General features: G+C 39.3%; 1 protein-coding gene across 2 annotated transcripts; it reads left to right on the top strand.

Annotated features, from left to right (window-relative positions):
* The first annotated feature begins 394 nt into the window (after window positions 1–394).
* Window positions 395–19147, top strand: rab3gap1 (RAB3 GTPase activating protein subunit 1). Of its 2 annotated transcripts, XM_041815631.1 has the most exons (25): window positions 395–445; window positions 561–616; window positions 3960–4038; window positions 4135–4267; window positions 4366–4444; window positions 4698–4817; window positions 4927–5092; window positions 5176–5275; window positions 5594–5675; window positions 5847–5915; window positions 6320–6393; window positions 8110–8202; window positions 8403–8575; window positions 9259–9369; window positions 10498–10670; window positions 11451–11505; window positions 14976–15314; window positions 15603–15740; window positions 15856–16083; window positions 16266–16362; window positions 16555–16658; window positions 16817–16932; window positions 17054–17156; window positions 18670–18693; window positions 18906–19147. In XM_041815631.1, exons 1-25 carry the CDS (start codon window positions 428–430, stop codon window positions 19137–19139), a joined length of 2964 nt encoding a protein of 987 aa, XP_041671565.1. In that variant the 5' UTR covers window positions 395–427; the 3' UTR covers window positions 19140–19147. The 2 variants fall into 2 exon arrangements, with proteins under 2 accessions (XP_041671565.1, XP_041671566.1); XM_041815632.1 differs by lacking the exon at window positions 18670–18693.
* Window positions 19148–19323: the final 176 nt, after the last annotated feature.

Here is a 19323-nt window from a genome sequence, read left to right as displayed (position 1 = left end):
TGATATTTTAATTGATTAAATTTACTTTGTTATTCTTAGAATTTATATTTAGGCCATAGATCCCGTTCTGCATATAACTGTATCAAACATATATTCATGTTTTGTTTTTTTTTTTATTTAGAATTAACTATATTTAGGAAAATACAGTATCTTAATAACATATTGTTTTAATAACTAATATTTTCAGCTCAAAATCGTAAAAAAAATTAGCCATAGATATTCTACAAATCAAAGAGGTCTAAATCGTTTTTTTAGAGTGTGAACAGAGTAAAATCAGGAAAAATTGAGAGAATTCCAATTTATTGTTCCACGTTTTGACCAGCAGGTGGCGGTAATTCTTCGACGAGCTGTTTGCTAGCTGTCATTTATAGTCAAGGAAGAGTTAGCGGACGTGGACGAAGAAGAATAATAACAACAGGATACCAACATGGCTGCCGACAGTGATGTGAGTTTTCTTCAGCCTTGTTAATCAGCGCAGACAGCCAAAGTAGTCGTTAAAATATTTGAAATAACATCAAGAATTAGATTATCGTTTCCTAACCTTCATTTTTCTCCTTTAGCCCGAGACGGAAGTGTTTGAGATCACAGATTTCACCACCGCCTCGGAGTGGGAACGGTAGGCAGACATCAACCTGATGTTACAGGCCCAGTCCGGGATTTAAATCACCTTTTACTCTCTTAAATAAATACTATGGGTCGTGATTTTTAAAGCAGATTGTCTAACATCGTCTTACACATGCTTGTGTTTTTTTGTGATTATAGTGAAGGTTACGTTACAAGGTTACTGTTAAGCTAAGTCATTAACTACGTCTCCCATCTCCTAATCTTAACATTTATCAGTTTTAAAGACACTCTGTTATATACTGAAGTGTCCAAGCTCTAAAGGTAGTGTATAAAAAGCCGACTGTAATGCAAACTGAGTTTAACCTGTTGTTGCTGCATAACATTAACAGCTTTCTAAGACAAGACATAAGGTAGTTGTTGATCCCCCCTGAGGGGAAAAGAGTCTTTGCAGCCACACTAGATAGAAGAGGAGGAAGGTAAACAAGGCAGAAAGGTCAGCAGCAAAGTAAAACTGATGCAATAAATAAAACTAGGCATGACTTTAAAGGTGATCAGGTGGCGTATGGTTAATAAAAGCAGCTAATGTGATTGAGTGTTACAGTGTTTTAATATGGTAAAGTGCAATAATACAGTATTGGGACTAAAAGATATAATTCAATGAGTAGTGCATATTTAACCCTTATTCCAAAAAGGGTGGGACACTTTGTAAAAGTAAAACAACATATTAGATGTTGAAGCTGGGACATTTTACCATCCCATGAAACATATTAGCTCATTTTGAATTTGATGGCAGCAGTAATCTCAAAAAAGTAGGGACAGATCCATGTGTAGCATCCACTCATGCTTTAAAAACAGCCTGTAAACCTGTGGAAGTGAGCAGACAAGTTGCTAGAGTTTTGGGAGAGCAGTGTTGTCCCATTCTTGTCTGATGTAGGATTCTAGCTGCTCAACAGCCCCGGGTCGTCTTTGCAGGATTTTGAGTTTTATGATGCAAATATTTCTCTTACTCGGTGGCCATGCCGTTGTGATGGATGCGGTTTAGCACTGTCTTAGGGCCATGTTTATCATAGTGTTGCTTCCCCTCTTATTTTTACAAAAGTTTCTGTATTGTGTTCACATATGGCTTCTTATTTGCATGTCACAGCTTATCTTGCCTTTGTGTCAAACTGTGCTGATAAACAGTGATTTCTGAAAGTGTTCCTGGGCCCATACAGTGATTTCCAGTACAGAATCATGCTTGTTAGTAAAGCAGTGCCGCCTGAGTGTCCCAACATCACGGGCATCCACTATTAACCTTCAGCCTTGTCCCTTGCTCACAGAGATTTCTCCAGATTCTCTGCATCTTTTGATGATAGCATGTACTGTAAATGGTGAGATATTCAACATCTCGCCAATTTTAATGTTAAGGAACATTTCTATGAAATTATTCCACAATTCTTAGATGCAGTTTCCACAGATTGTGGATCCTCTGCCTGTTTTACTTCTGAGAGACTCTGCCTCTCTAAAATGTTCCCTTTACATGTTACTGACTTGTTGACAATTAACCTGATTAGTTGCAAAATGCTCTCCAGCTGTTTGTCATTAATAACACTTACTTTTCCAGCCTTTTGTTGTCCCGTCTCTACTCTTTTGAGATGCATTACTACCATCAAATTTAAAATGAGCTGATATTTTTCATGGAATGGTCAAATATCTCAGTTTCATGCTTTTGTTTTTATGTTCTATTATGAATAAAATATAAATTTATAAGATTTGTAAAACATTACATTCTGTTTTTGGTAACATTTTATGCAGCACCCCAAGTTTTTTGGATTTGGGATTGTTAATTTTAACAATCAGTTAGAAAAAATACAAGACTATTATAGTCGAAGAAAAACTAAAGTTACTTTGGTTAAAATTGGCTGAAGTAGATTTTAAATTACTGGTCATAAATCTACTCAAGTTAAGGAAAAGTGCAATTCATCAGAAATACTGAGCAGCTGCTTTTGATACCCAAGGGGGATTATACAGTTAAACATGATCATTCCTTAGTGTGGAAGAGCAACAAGAGAATATGACTCTCCAACCAGGTTGTTTAGGTGAGGGCACACCTTTGTCTGTTTGTGGATGTAATGTGGAGCTGTTCTTTTGCTTTGTGCTGCTGACTGTCATGTGCAGTCAAAGCCAAACTACTGGGCAGTTTCATTCCACTGACAGACAGCTCTGGCTTCTTCATTTTGATGTGTAGTTTTCTTTTTCATTACCTATTAGTAGATGCTTTTTGAAGGGTAATGAAGTACAATACTTTCCCTAAAATATACTTAAGTTATAGTAAAATTAATTAATTTAAAAACTACTAAAAAGAAATACAAGTATACAAGACAGCTTCTCATTTACAGTAATGTGAGTAAATGTATTTAGTGACTTTCAACCCTTGCATATAACTTACTGTAACAGTGTGTGTGAGAGCAGCCGTATGAACAGATTATCAGGGTTGGAATTGTTTTTTATTTCAGTAAATATAAAAGTAAACGTGTAATATAAAAGTCAGTGCAAAGTATGACAAAAAAAAGTAAAGCATCAATCTTTATTTGTATAGCGCCACTTCAGAAGCAAAGTTATCTCAAGCCACTTTACAAAGAGGGCAGGTCTAGACCGCAGTATTAGTTATATTATTTACAAAGACTCCAGACTTAAACCACAGTGAAGAGAAAAAAAACATCCTTTTACCAGGCAGAAACCTCAAACAGCCATCTGCAGAAGATGAGTTTGGGGGAGACAAACAAATAGGGCAACAACAACATATGAGAAAAATTTGTCTGTCCTGGCTATGAATGCATCTTGATCTTTTATTTTCTTTAGGACTATAATATCAGCAGCAATGGTAATGGTCAGGCCCACCCACAGTAATGGCTCAGTCACTGGAAAGCTCACTAAACTGGCACTCCCAAGATGCCATTTGATAATACCAACACATGCAATGCATCTTTAACTTCAGTGCCAGCTTCCCTGGTTAACATTTGGAGTGAACTGGAAAAAACTGATGCACGTCTTAGTATGAGTGTACATACACCCTGAAATTACTATCTTAATCAAATAGGCCCACCCTATTAATTAATATTGCAAAAAAAGAAGACTTAAACAATTGAAGAAGATTGGGTTTACATTTTGAAATTGGCTGCACTAAATAAAATGCATACTTTTTGTTTCATTGAGAGGCAATAAAAGATATTTAAGTGCAAAATTAAAGGTAATCATTGCTAATTCTGACATTGCAGCAACACAACTGATGATATATATTTCTATCTGGTAGTGAAGACAATGAATATTGCAGGGCAGTATTAGGGGAATAAACGCCCTTTCTTTGTATCCAACCAATCACTCCTGCCGACAGTGAATTAACTTTCTGTTCAAAGGTTTGTGTCCAGGGTGGAGGAGGTCTTAAATGACTGGAAGCTGATCGGGAACTCCGCAGGGAGGTCATCTCCAGAGAAGGTATCCTGCTCTCAGAAGGTCTTCGATAACCTCCTGAATTAGACCAGCGATCTGCTGGCTATGTTTAACTCTGCTCTGATGTTAATTTGAAAACAGGGTGATTACACCACAGGCACCTGGCTGGAGAAGTCCCAGGAAATAAACTTTGCAGATTTTAAATTCTTCATCACTCACTTCATCCTGAAACCAGAAAATGAGAACGAGAACGAGAGGGAGAAGCTTGAAGAAGGTAGTTATCTCGACAGATATTTGAGGCAACTGTTTTTTTTGTGTGTGTCTTTTACAGTTACTGTAGTGTTTGACCCTTTAACTGATTTCTTTGTTCAGATGCGTTCCCTTCAGCGATGCAGGACCTTCTGTGTATGAACAATGATTTCCCTCCTCGAGTACACTGCCTGGTTAGATGGTGAGTCAACCACACAGAATCACATGGTCCTCTGTAGCCCGGCCTCAGTTAAAGTACATTTCCACTGAGCAGTCCAGTTTCATTTAGTACATTTTGGGACGTTTTGGTAGGGTAAACCATGATCTTTCTTGCGACTCCACGGCCTTACATTTACTTAGTGAGGTGTAAACAGAATGATGATCCTTTTGTGTTTGTCCATTATTAGTAAAGATTGGATAAGGATTTGTGTTCTGCCTTGTGTTTGTGCTCACAGGTACGGTATGCAAGAGTTTGTCGTCATCACTCCTGGAACAAACTGTGAGGCGATCATCAGCGAGTCAAAATGCAACCTGCTGCTCAGTTCCGTCTCAATTGCTCTCGCTAACAGCGGCTGGTAAGCCATCTATAAGTAAAGTCATCTCGATAAAAAGCTGGACTTGAGTTTTTGAAGCTGTTTCCATTAGAAAAATCTCAGCATCCTTCTTTTCCTCCCATGCTCTCAGCCAGGTGCCCATATTTGTGCAGATCCAGCAAAAGTGGAGGCGGATGTATGCCGGGGAGTGTCAGGGTCCAGGTGTGCGTACAGATTTCGAGATGGTGCATCTCCGTAAAGTGCCAAGTCAGTATAACCACCTGTCTGGGCTGCTGGACATCTTCAAGGCAAAGATAGTGAGTACTGGTAGGGGAATTTATCTGATTCATTCCCCACTTTTGAACCAAGGTTACATTCTCCTCCTTCTTCTCCTCTTTAGGGTTGTAACTTGTCGCCTCTACCTCCAATCAACATTGCCATTCGCTTCACCTACATCCTCCAGGACTGGCAGCAGCATTCATGGCCACAGCAGCCTCCAGGTAAAGAACAGAAAGAAGTAGTTACACTTTATCAAATAAGTCTCACTGATTAACTACTAAAAAGCTGTAGCAAGACTTTTAAGATCACAATACTAGTGCAGTATTTAGGCATGTGCAGAGCCTGAAATGGCTCATTTATTCATGTCTTATCATGAAAGGGATCATTTTGCCCTCAAACTCAACACTTGCACTCAATCTTGTACATATTTCCCATATTTTCAGTCCTCCACAGCAATGCAATGCAGCACACAAGATAAACTATTCATTCACAAAGCAGCATAGTGAAGTTTCATCTTTCGTTGTTTGTCTTTGTTGCAGACTTTGACACTCTTCTGGGTGGTGAGGTTGGAGGAGTGGAGTTTGGAAAGCTTCCCTTTGGAGCCTGTGAGGAGCCGATCAGGTAGAATACTCCTCCTTCTAAAGCTGCTGTTCCCTCCAAAAAACCCTGAAGTTTCCATGTTATAAATGACAAAATACTTAACATCTCCACACTGTGTGTAATAAATGTCGAACTTTAAAGCAAAAAGTACTATGTGAATGATTCTTTTGTGTCTGTCCTTGTTCGTTTTAGTGAGCTTCATCTTGCAACGACATGGCCTCACCTGACAGAAGGTATTGTTGTAGACAACGACGTCTACAGGTAAGAATCAGTCTAAACTTACCGTCTGAAACAAGCAGTTTTGATTTATCCAGCCTGTGTGATGGGAAGGGTAGAACAATAATTGTTGTTTCTTATGTTTGTTTGCCTTTAATCAACTAAAATTATGTGCGAACTCTTTCTGTGTCCTGTTTTGACAAATACAGGAGCAATGTTTTGATGCCTAATCACAACCATTTGTTGTATTTTAAAACAAGTGGTATTAAAATGTATTGAAGCATCAGGATATTTTGACAACTAGAGTGAGGAGTATGAAAATTTTCATATTTCTTCCATCCAGGAATACTCTTTCCCTTTTAACTGCGCCATATTTTAGAAAAAATGTCTGAGTACAGAGCTTTAAATCCTGATTTGTCCTTTTATTTGTTGCTTATCTTACCCGGCAGTGACCTGGACCCTCTGCAGGCTCCTCACTGGTCAGTCAGAGTTCGGACAGCTGAAAACCCTCAGTGCTTGCTGGGTAAGATCAGCCCTCATGCCAACACTTTCATAAACAGGATAGCTTGTGTGAAAAAAAGGGGAGAGAAGGTATCTTTTCTTATGTTTCTTGTAATTATCATACTGTTACAATTTCTGTAAAAAGTTATTTTATACAACCCTACTTCAATCAGGAGAGACTAAATACAAGTTTAACAATAATTTATTTTACAAATTGAATGAAAGAATTGTGCAAAGTCCTTGGCAATTAGACTCCACCATGATGATTTCATGTATTTGAAGGGGTAGTGAAGTAAACGGCAGGAATAGGATATCCCCTATGGAGTCTAGACACTGGTGGTGGTGTTGAGAGATGTAGGATCAGATGAGGAGTAGACTTCTGAGAAGCTACCTAGGAACCAATGAGGTGGCATGGAGGAGGAGACTGAGGTATGCAAAATCAGCAGGAGGCCTGTGAGGATCTGGACTAAATGCTGATTAACTGAATGGAGGTGGCTGGGGTGGAGGAGGGTTGCAGCTTCTGCACAGAACAGCAGGCTGACTGTAAAAGAGAGTGACAGATTTAAAATCTGACAGGTGTATGATGATTGGTCAAATGAGGTTGTGGCAGAATCTGATCAGCTGATAATCAGCTGATCATTAGAGTGGGAAGAGAGAAAGAATGGAAAAGGGAGAGATGCGAATGAGTAGTGACTGAAGAATGAGCAGAAACAGTCTTCCTGCTTGAACTTTCACTGCGCTCCATTTCCTAAAAAGTTGGGACATTCTTGTACTGACTTGGACAGTTTTCCATCTTAAACGACCGCGGGCCCAGAGAAGGTGAAGATATTTCTAGTTTATAAATGGTTTTCTCTTTGCATGGCAGAGTTTCAGCTTACATTTGTAGATGCAATGATTAACTGTGCTAAAAGACAATGAAGCCATCTCATGTCAGAACCTTTTCAATGATGGGCTGCATTCAGAAAAATATAAGGCTGACTGTGCCACTTTAATATATCTCACCTTTAGATCGTTAAATTAAGAATAAAATTAATCTGATGTACTGGTAGTTTAAGATGTGCTTAGTAAATAGATTAGCTTGAAGAAAAATAACAGACACATCAGTGGCTGGCAAAAGAAATCGCTAATCACCATCTAGGATCTAGGTCTAGGATTTTGGGCTAGCTGGTCAGGTTTCAGACAGTTTCAGACGTGACGGTACTGCGTCTCAGTACCTACCGGCCTGCTGAAAACACTACTCTGTTGTTTTTTAAAGAGGTAATGTTTTACTACTTAAGAAAAGGAAAAAAACATAGACTATTTTTATTCTTTCATTTTTCTGACGGTATAGCTATAGCACCCAGGGAAAAGAGAGCTTGGTCTTAGTGGGTTGTCCCTGCTAAAATGAAGAATAAACAATGTTTAAAAGTTATATTCATACCGGTTAGAGGCTGTGCAACAACAAAATAACAGTCGTATCAAAGATGGCACAACCTCTCTCTGTCCTCACTGGGAAATAGAAACTGGTAAAGAGGTTGCAGAAAGGACTTGATGTTTTTGTCTATAATGTTGTTAATGTTCTAAGATTTTAAACTTTGAATATTACTTGGTTAGTATAGCACATGTGTAACAGAACTAGGGATCTTAATTCTTGTGAACATCCACTGTAATACATATACGAGACATTCAACTGTATGTATTTTTTTAAGAATCATTACAATAATGGAGCTTTTATTAGAAATTCTCTCTTTATGTGCAGGAGACTTTCTGACAGAGTTTTTTAAGCTCTGCTGCAGGAAAGAGTCGTTGGAGGAGGTTCTGGGGAGAGGACTGGTAGAAGAGGACAGCCAAGGTCAGCTGCATGTCTGCTGTTAAACACTGTTATTCTCTGTAGTTTGACCAGAAGGAATGTAAATGCTTGTAAATGTTTGTAACTTCGTATGGAACCTCTTCTCCTCAGAGACACGACAGACATGAAACATAAGTTACTACTTATCACTTTTAGTCATCATCAGTAGCTGCTTCATTTGATGTTAATAACTCTCTCTGCAGAAAACACGGACATCAGCTCGGCTTTGTCAAAGCTCACAGAGCCGACAGCAACCGTTCCCATCTCCAAACTCTCCGTCTCCAACATGGTGCACAGTGCCAGGAAGCACATCCGACGCCACCGCCGCATTGATGAGTCACCGCTCAGCAATGATATCCTCAACTCTGTCCTACTGGTAAGGCTTATTCGTGAGGGGTATTTTATATTTAAGTTAACAACAGTAACCTCTTTTTTCTCCTTTTATACGTGTTTCTGTGCTAATGAATGATGTGATCAAGCAAGGGATGGGAAGGTTAACTCATGATGTGACAGTATGGAAGAGTGAGATGAGTGCCAGTGATAACTATGACAGCTGTTTTGCAAAAATCCAGGAGAGTCATGTAACCAAAGTGAGGAATTATGAGGTAGGAACGCTGTGTGTCTAATGAGTAGGCAATTCTGAGTCAAATCCAAAATCTGCATTTTTCATAATTTACCTTTGGAAACGGGATGAAAAATACTCCTGGATTACGATGTGGATGTCTTGAATATCGCTCTTGCAAACGTAAGCAGCAGTTGCTATGTGAAGGTTTCCTTGATTGGTGATTTATCAGAGCAGTCAGAGAGCCCACAGAGGATCAGTTCAATCCCTCTTATCAGGATGACAGTAAACTACCATAGTTTCAGCCAGTGTTGAAGTTGCTCCTCTAGATCCCCTCAGCTGTCAGAAGTGACATGTCTGTAAGGGCTGAAACATAATCCCAGCAGGCAAACGACCCCGATCAAAGCACATGTGTGTCCTTTTGACAGTTTAAGATTGTTATCCTCCTTGTAGGAATTTCTTTGATGTGTTTGTGGTATTTTTTTTTCTCCTTTCAGTGTCTTTTCCCAGATGCTGCCGTGGAAAAGTCATCATCAGACAACAGCAAGAACAAACCTGCACAGTCCAACGCCTCTGGGACAGCCGAGCAAGATAAAAACCCTGACTATGTAAATTTGACTTTTAACACTTTCATGATGTGACAGTTTAACATCTCAGGTGTCAGGTAGCTTAGGTAGCTGACTATGTAATAAACGCCTCTAAATACTGCAGAGCTGTATACTATATAATTAACTAACACCATTGCAGAACCATTGCAGTGAAAAAAATCACAAAAAAGGATAAATTTGGAACAAAAATAATAGTGTTTTAAAGTGCTGAGAAAAAATTTGAGGCCTCAGGAGCTGAAACACCTCAGAGGCTTGTCTGTCACTAACCCTTTGCTGAACTGTCTCACACTTGTCCTTTGAGAATATCTTTCCCCTAAGTGTTAGCCTTTAGGAGGGGTTGTCTGCTGTCTAGTTTTTAGGGAACAGTTATGTAATTGTTGCATTTTTAAGATTTTCCTATCTCTATATTTTAACATTTTGGAGTCCTGTTTTAGATCAAAAGAAGAGCAGAATAATCTGATGTCTGCTGATGTTCAAATGTTAGCAAGAGCAGTGTTAAAGCTGCAGATATTATTTGAGTATGGGCAATCCGTGCTGCCTTTTAACTAAAATGAGACTTGGGAATGAGATGCATGTTTCAAGGAAACATTAATCTATCAAAGTTGAGATGTTGTTGTTAAAATAGATAAAAAACTGTGATGAAAATTAATTGTCAGCTTGCTGGTCAAACTACTTTATAATGTCAACAACTGGAGAAAAGTAGATCACTATAATTAAGTGAGTAGTCGGCTGTTTGACAGCTGGTGCTTCTGGAAAACGCTGGTTGATGACCCCTTGATGAAGCATTCTGATGACGCTCACTCAGTATTTATCGACCAATCAATCTGTATTTGATTAGCATCAATTTATAAAACATACACTTTATAAAGAGGGAAGGTCCAGACGGTACTCTGTTATCTAACAACAGACCTACACAATTATAAAGCCCTAGGAAAAAACTTTTGCAAAAATATTTAATGTCCAAACCCTACCCTTAGATTACGTTGTTAGGATTTGTTGCATTGGTCTCACTTTTGAGGGCTTTTTCCTCATGGCTTTTATTTCACACTATTTAATTCTTCTAAACTCAAACTTTTCACGTACTAATCATCTGTTGCTCTCTCGGTGAACCCCCCCCCCCGTGTCCAGAATCTATTCCTGCAGTTGAAGTCCGCTCCCATCGACAGCCTGACCTACAGACTCGCTCTGTGTATTTGTCTGATCAACTACAACCACGGCGGGCTGCGAGCTGTCGCCCACCTCTGGCAGGAGTTTGTCCTGGAGTTACGCTACCGATGGGAGAACAACTACCTCATCTACGGGTGAGAAACTACTGCATGATATGAGATTGTGCAGTTAATCTAATTCTATTGCAATTGCAGTGTGAGGCTGTGCAATTACACAACTGCATAAAAAGCTGCAGTTATTTTTGTATGAAGTATAATAAGTTTTGGAATACCTGCAGAAAGACCTTTAAGTTTACAATATGGCCACTAATGCACTTTATAGAAGTATCCTTATTTTCAGAAATTGAAAAAAAAAAATTTTTGGAAAATATTCAGTAGCAGTACTGTAAAAACTTCAGGTTTTGTATTTTTTTATTTTACTTATCATGTGTATGTTCTGAGTCGAGAAATACACTCTTCCAGACGATCATCATTCTCTGCATATTCCTTGATAACCAAAGCAGCAGACTAATGAAACCATTTATGTATAATATCAGAATCCCAGTACTCTCCCGTATAATCGTGATTGCACATCATTACTAAATTGGGCAGCACTTATTTTAGATTTTCACCTAACAGGGAAATCTGCAAAAAAATCAAAAAATTTTAATGCTCCCCTGACTCTCATGCAGCATTAATTCACACATTTCATGAGCATCTTTTCTTAGTTTTGTCTACAGACAGAAAACATAAATTTAAATGTGAATACACCATAGATATGAAACATATGCAAGATGATTATTGTGCATTATTCTTACATAGGACAGCTCAAAGTGCTCTACATTTTAAAACAGAGCCTTAAGAGCAACATTAAGCAGGAATAAGATTTTATATAATACTCATACATGTCATTTCTGCATGTTTCCTAATCCTCAGACTGGCAGGTGGACCTCCTGATCTCCGCTGTTGTCTTCTGCATCAGAAGCTCCAGGTTGGTATTGCTTTATATTTACACATCATTTAAGCTTTTAAAATGGGACACATCAATCGATTAGCTGTTTTTATTTCCCTTATAGATGTAGAAAAGACAGCTCTTCATTTACTATAGCACCTGAAACAAGTTTACATTTACTATGTTTGAGTTAGTGCTCTCAGGTTCCATCTGTTAATTATAAGAATAGATATTCTTTTATTAGTCCAACAAGGAGGAATTCCAGATTTACAGCAGCAAAAGTGGTGTAAACAACACACGCTATTAGAGATAATAGAACAAAGAAATAATGTTAACAGGAGCATGCAATTAAAGACAAATAAATACAGAGTATGGTTTAAAAATTGAAACTTATAAATTATAAATAGTATTTACAAGCTGCTATGTACAGGTTGGATGTTTATACGTATCATGTAAGGGTTTATCATGAGGTGTAACTTTTATCTAAGGTTATTAGAATACTAAATACTATAATACTTTTTAAAACTACCCTTTTCTAAAACATAATAATACCTTTTTTATATGCAGCATTCTTTATTAGTCTTGAATTGGAATTTATAAATTCAAGGACATAAAAAAGTCTCTTTCTTACTAGTTACTGGTCTTAACTTTTATAAGTTTTCATTGTATGTTCTTGTACAATGATATTAAAGAAATCTTAATCTTAATCTTAATCGTTATCCAATCTTTGATTTTTACCAACATTTATTTGATTTTTTTTCAGGTTTAGGAAAACATTTATTTAAAGGCAGCAGCAAAAGTGAGGGAGGATTAAAAATGTGGGAACCCATCTGAAACGCCTTTATAGCCCATGATAGTACGCTTGGAAAGCACCAATGATACAGTAGCTTGATATCTGTTATGCAAGTATATATATATATTTATATATTAATGGCCCTCCCAACCGTTGCTACAATATTTTTACCAATTTGTGTTGCTTTAAGTGATGCACCTTAGAATGTTTATCTACACACAGCTAGCACAAAGACTCCTAAAAGAATACAAGCCGCTCACACGTGAATGAACCTGGCAATTTCTGTCAGTTTTTTGGGAATATAAAAGCACTCTTTAGATTAGATTTGGAAAAGGAAGCCATGGAAGGCTTAGGGGTTCTGTAATATCTTAATGTAAAAAGGGGTGGTAGAGTTAAAAAATACAGTGAGATGCTCTTCATCTTAACACATTCATAACCATCCTGACCAATTTTTCACAGGTGATGCAGCTGATTGCATCCTCCATATCCTGCCAAGAGTGTCTCCACTTCCTCTTCTGTCATTTGCTGATCTAACATAGTACATTTTACATTTACTTGATTTTAATAGTGTTTTGGAGTATAAGAACATGCTGCTTGTGTTATTCGATTTATCACTATACCGTATTAATATAAAGGAGGCATTCATGTGTAAGAAATCCTCAAATTTGGGTGTTTATGACCAAAAATCTCTTTGTCTGTTATCAATTGACATTTATTAACAGTTCTGTAAACTACATTATTCAGCTCTGTCTGGTGTGTCCAGAAATCTCACACGCCTTTCCTTTTTCACCATTTGCCGCACAAAAATTGGTTTTGTTTTTCACTGCTCAGGTCTTGAAACGTCTTCAATTTGATTGTTGAAACTGTAAGAGCCCTGCACATAGCATCTGCTTTAACAGACAGCAAAAGCATACACTCAGGAGCTGTTTCACAAAGTCCAGGATCATTCCCATGTGGGAAGAATCCTCCATAGTCAGGTCCCTTGGAGGCGTGGCCAGAGTCCTCCCAGGTAAATCTTGAACGCACATTTGGAATAGACTAGCGAGTGTGTGTCACTGGAAAGGTTGCATCCACATACACGGCAAAATTCAAACTAGGAGGGCGCTAACAACTTGTACAACTTTTACCCAGAAAATTGAAAATTTTTGAGGATCCTCGTCATTGGAACAGTCCTCCAGCAGCAGTCAGTGGCGTAGTATCCTCCAAAAACAGCTGTTTGAGGATCCTTCCTTAGCTTTGAGAAACAGCCAGGGAAAAGAAAATATCAGCCAACAGAGGAGGTCTGTGAATTCAGACAAGAGGGAGAGAAGAGAATGTGAGCACAAAGATCAACAATAATTAACACAGATGAAAAAAATGAAGATGACATATCAGGCAGTTAAAGTAGTGAATGATTAAAAAAATCCTTCTTTCCAGTCTATTTTGGATTTTTTTAGGATAATGAATGAATAACGCTTTCCAGGCCAGCAGGGGGCAGAATGTATTTGATTTTGGATATAGTTCTGGTTTGCTTGGACTACTCTCTTTATGTGTGGTTCAAATGTGAGGTCTGAATCAAAAGTAAGTCCTAAATGTCTCACGGTTGTTGTGAAGTTAGAAGAGAGCAGGCTGAGAGAACTTTAAGTCAAGCTGATGTGTGGGTTTGGACAATTGATTGAAATGATTTCTGACTTTGATTCATTTAACTGTAAAAAATGTGTGCCATCCAACATTTTATATCCTTGAGAAATCAAAAACAGCAGCTCGGCTATTAAGGCTGAACAATTTTGGAAAATAATTGCAATAATTTTTTGCAATACCAGATTGCAATTTAATAGGTGATTATTTTTAGGGTTCCTCATCTTGTTTATTTTTCTATAAAAAACAAGCAATAAATCCTTCTATCTTATGTCCAACGCAAATTAGATATATTAAACTAGGGCTCAACAATCCAAAAAAAAATTTTAATGGGATACTTTCAATTCATATTAAAAATTTGATTTAAATTGTTTCAAAGATAATGATTACTGTCATGCCATTCTCATTTTGATTGAAAAGAACAGAGAAAAAGAAGTAAAGCAGGATTTTTTGCTAACTATTCTAATGGAAACTTGAATGTTTGCACGATGTGTAGAGCATAACATCTCTGCTGTATTAAACTAGAATTTTAACAGACATTTCAGGTCAAAAAAATTGTTTCCACCTTCTGCAATTTGAAAATTGCAGTAGTTCATATTGCAATTTAATCTAAATTTTGATTAATTTCCCAGCCCTATGGGCTATTAGGATCACCAGGTCTTGGTGGAAGGTGTATTCATGCATCCTCATATAAAAATGGAAAGAGATAATATGACGCTGAATGATAAAACCTAATGGGAGCATATGAATAGAAATAAAAGTAGGCCTAAAATTAAACCTTGTGGTACACCACGGGTACTGTGAGACCCAATATAATCTAAATAATTTTCTAGTGGTGTTTTAAAGTCCCAAAATTATCATAAATCTTCTGCTCTTCAGAGATATTTCAGCCTAAAGCTGAAAGATAAAGACAGAGAGCAGCATTTAAGTGGCACACATTTTGTTAAATTTACTTAAATTTCCCGATTTGTTTCAATTTTAGATGCATAAAACTAGGATGATCCATTAATCATCATCAGTTACTACAGAATTATCAGGTGCTATTGTCTTCTTATGAGATTCAACAAACCAACATAAACTCGTTTCTGTTCTTGCACAGATGCTGAACTGCTGCATCGAGAGGAAGAGGGCGAGAGATGAAGCTCGCCGGGCGCAGGACGGGAGCAAAGAGAGAGAGCAGAGGGGGGCAGGGAGCAGCCAGAATGGCCGTCCCACATCAGACTCCACCAAAGAGGTGTCTCCTGGGAAATCCTGGGAATCATGGAGCGACAGCGAGGACGAGTTCTTCGAGTGTCTGAGCGACCAGGGAGAGGCGGAGACGTCGCAGACTGAGGGAGAGAAGGATGGCAGTAAAACTAAAGCAGAGGGACGACTGCACCCGTATAATAACATGACTCTACTGAACTCTGCCGAGCCGCTCTACGTGCCCATCACACAGGTCAGACTCTGCTGTTCATGAGCACTCAGTGAAACACTGCATTTACATGTCATATCGATTTCCTCAGTGCAAATTTGGTTGATAATCAGTAAATTTGCACTTTAAATGCTTTGAGGGAATCAAACCCATGAGCATCTGGGAATAACAGTGTAATAAAGGCCTTTTACATTAAGTTAAAAAGCACAGTGATGATTAAATGTCTCCTACTGTTTTTTCAGCTTGCCTCTCAGAGCTGTTTGTAAAAACAATGGACAGACTAACTAAAACAGTGGTTTGTTCTATTTTCAGGAGCCTGCTCCGATGACAGAGGACCTGTTGGAGGAGCAGTCGGAGGTTTTGGCCAAACTGGGAACGTCAGCTGAAGGTTCTCACCTTAGAGCTCGCATGCAGAGCGCCTGTCTGCTCTCTGACATGGAGTCCTTTAAGGTGAGACACTTGTGTATCAGTAGTACCTCCAGTCAGTCTCAGAAAAAAGATAAAATTGCCTTAAAAAGCTCACTCTGATGAGGATAAATGTGGATGTACACCTCTTTCTCAACAGGCTGCTAACCCGGGCTGTGTCCTGGAGGACTTTGTTCGCTGGTACTCACCTCGGGATTACGTGGAAGAAGAGGTAGAGGATGAGAGTGGTAACAAGGTAGTGAAAGGAGAGCTGAGTGCCAGGATGAAGATTCCAGGAAACATGTGGGTAGAGGCTTGGGAGACAGCCAGAGTCACACCTGCACGCCGCCAGAGACGACTGTTTGACGACACCAAGGAGGCTGAGAAGGTCAGTGTCACTGCTGGCTACACCCATCAGTGAAGAGTCATGCTAACACGTGCAGATTTGCTAACATGTGCAGATATGCTAACACGTGCAGATATGCTAACACGTGCAGATATGCTAACACGTGCAGTTGTAACAGAGGATACTGAAGGTAAATGAGAGAAACTAAACTTCCGTCTCTGTAGGTTCTGCACTATCTAGCGATGCTGAAACCTGCAGACGTGACTCGTCATCTCCTACCATGCATTCTCCACTCCGCCATCCTGAAACTCAAAGACGAAGGTGAGGGCAACTGGCAAACTTCCTTTAGGGTTAGGATACCAAAAGTTTAAAGTCAAAAACCACCTGCTCTACCCACTGAGCTAAACTGGCAACATGTAGCGCTTTTACTCCATGGTCTCTTTTCCTTCACCTGTTACTGTCACTCTTGTAAGATTTGATTTTCTTTGTCTCTTCTTGATCTCCCGACCTCAGAATCAATAGAGGACATCCCTTCAGTCAAAAAAAGCATTCGACAAGCTACCAGTCAGGCCAGCAAGCTGCTGCACCCTCCAAACTATGACTACAAGAAGATAGAGGTGAGTGAAAGACAGGACAGCCAATAAAATAAGACTGCCTCGGTACCTTCTACTTATTAATAATTCCGTCAGTCTCTGTGATGGTAGAGCTAGATATTAAAGTTATGAGCTGTTTGTGACTGTAGGATGTAACTCTTTAAACTGCTCTCTCTCTGTAGGATTTCATTAACCAGCTGAACGCCATGGAGACCGTAATCACCCGGGCTCGCTCACTGAAGGCCAAGTTTTCCATCTGTGAGGAAGAGAAGGGGGACGACACAGAGGAGCTCAAAAAGTAAAAAAAACACAGTAAATCAACAAAAAAAACTCACATTTTGCTTTAAACGGAGTTTCCTGCTTGATTGTGACTGTTTAAGTAAAGAATCAAATCTAAAAATCTGATTACTTGTCTTCAGATTCGTGAGCCTTCTGCTGGAGGAGCCAGAGGTGGAGGTGATCGGAGCGGGCCAGGGGCCAGCCGGAAGCATCATTCACAAAATGTTCATCAATGCTCAAAGGGTAAAATTTCCATCTCAGTCTGCACAACCTTTCTGTGTTCTTTTCAGCGATGCTACCTCTTAATTTTATGTGCTGATACACGTGTGAGGGATTGTTTTTGTCACAGTGCCTATAAAAATAGTCACCCCCTTGGATGTTTTACCATTTTATTGATTTTATAAATTAATTATGATCAATATAGTTTGCCTTTTTTTTTATTTTCTTACAAAAACACAATCACGGCATTGTGTCTGTGTGTCTCAGTCAAGCTTGCACATCTGGACACTGCAGTCTTTCTCCACTCCTCTTCGCACACCTGCCCAAGCTCTGCCAGGTTGGGGTTTGGGCTTGAACAGGCCTTTTGAGTCCAGCCACAAATCCTCTATTGGATTGAGGTCTGGGCTTTGACTCGGCCACTCCAGAACATTCTCCTTGTTTAAACCGTTTCTGTGTTTGTATGCTTCAGGTCATCTTCTTACTGGGAAATAAATCTTCTCCCAAGCCATAGTTCTCTGTCCTCCAGAATTTTCCCACATTTTGCTGCATGTATTTTACCCTCTATCTTTACAAGCCTTCCAGGGCCGACTGCTGAAAATCATCCCCACAGCATGATGCTGCCACCACCATGCTTTACAGTGGGGATGGTGTGTTTGTGGTGATGCACAGTGGTTGGTGTCTTGTCTGGTGGCCAAAACGCAGCCTTTTGGTCAGACCAAAGAACTTTATTTCGCTCAACCATGGAGTCTCCCACATACCTTTTGGTGAACTCAAGTCTGAGTTAATCTGAGTTTTCTTCAACAGGGATTTTCTCTTTGCCACTCTCCCATAAACCTTTAACTGGTAAAGAACCCAGGCAACAGTTGTTGTATGCAGAGTCTCTCCCATCTCAGCTGCTGTAGCTTGTAACTTCTTCAGAGTAGTCATAGGTGTCTTGGTGTCCTCTCTCACTAGTCTCCTTTTTGCATGCTCACTCAGTTTGTGAGGACGGCCTGAACTAGGCAGATGTTCAGTGCCTTGGAAATGATTTTGTATCCATTTCCTGACTTTTCAATAACATTTTCTCTGAGTTGCTTGGAGTGTTCTTTTGTCTTGTTTTGTAATGGTAGCCAAGAATTCTGATGAACCAGTGACTGGACCTTCCAGACAAAGGTGTCTTTATACTACAGTCACCGTAGACACATTCACTGCACTAAGGTGATCCGTATTTCACTAATTGTGAGACTACTAGCACCAATTGTCTGGACCTCTGTTGAATTAGGTCAGTCACTTTGAAAGGGGGTGAATATTTATGCAGTCACTTATTTCAACTGACATATTTTAATTCAGTTGACATGACTTTGTATAAATCTGTTTTCACTTTGACATTAAAGAGGTTTTTATGTCATTTTATTGTTATAAAACCTCAATAGCAGGGTAAACATCCAGGGGGATGAATCATTCTTATAGGCACTGTATATATGTTTACTTCTTCTTTGACTGATGTATATTTCCTCTATTCTACTGTTTTTTTTTGTTTCCTGCTGCTTACGTCAAGCTGGCCGACTTTACCAGTGATGAGGTAACCACGAGTGATGAGACTAGTATACCCAGTTAAACCCACCCTCTTTACAGAAATAAATTACTATGAAGATAAAACTCTGAAAAAAATCTAAGTGTACAACAAGAAACTGTGGTTATTTGTTGGGTGTTTGTTGTCTTTAAAAAAAATCACATTCCGAGTTGTGCTCTTCTCTGCTGGTTTGTAAAATGTCCCCTCTTCTTCTCCGTCAGGCTGCTCTCCTCTCAGCTCTGGAGGAAGACTTCAGCTCCGACAGACGGCCGCCTGGAGCCACAAACAAAGTGCCTGACTTCCCCCCTCCTGCCGGCCGGGAGATCCTGCTGCGTACGTGCGTCCCTCGGCCCGCTCCGTACTCCAAAGCTCTGCCTCAGCGGCTCTTCTGCGTGCTGATGAAGGAGGACTTCAGGCTGGCGGGGGCGTTCTCTTCAGACACCTCCTTCTTCTGAGACCAAAAGTCAGTATCTGAAAACATGAATGCAGGACTGAAAGGGCAAAGAAAGAGACATGATGGGACATTAAAATCATTATATGTTGGTCCTCTGTGTGTTCAGCAGTTTGACTGAAATGTACGGAAGCCCTGAGAGGCAAGCGAGAAACAACTTTAACACCAAAACTTGTCCTTGAAATGAT

Source organism: Cheilinus undulatus, linkage group 20 (assembly GCF_018320785.1).
Source record: "Cheilinus undulatus linkage group 20, ASM1832078v1, whole genome shotgun sequence".
NCBI classification, from domain to species: Eukaryota; Metazoa; Chordata; class Actinopteri; order Labriformes; family Labridae; genus Cheilinus; species Cheilinus undulatus.
Note: the sequence above shows the minus strand (reverse complement) of the source record. Positions and strands in the feature narration are given on the sequence as shown.

Coding starts and splice junctions, on each gene's coding strand:
- rab3gap1 (XM_041815631.1), top strand. Junction 11,506..14,975: donor TTCTGCATCAGAAGCTCCAG/GTTGGTATTGCT, acceptor GTTCTTGCACAG/ATGCTGAACTGCTGCATCGA. Junction 16,084..16,265: donor ACACCAAGGAGGCTGAGAAG/GTCAGTGTCACT, acceptor CCGTCTCTGTAG/GTTCTGCACTATCTAGCGAT.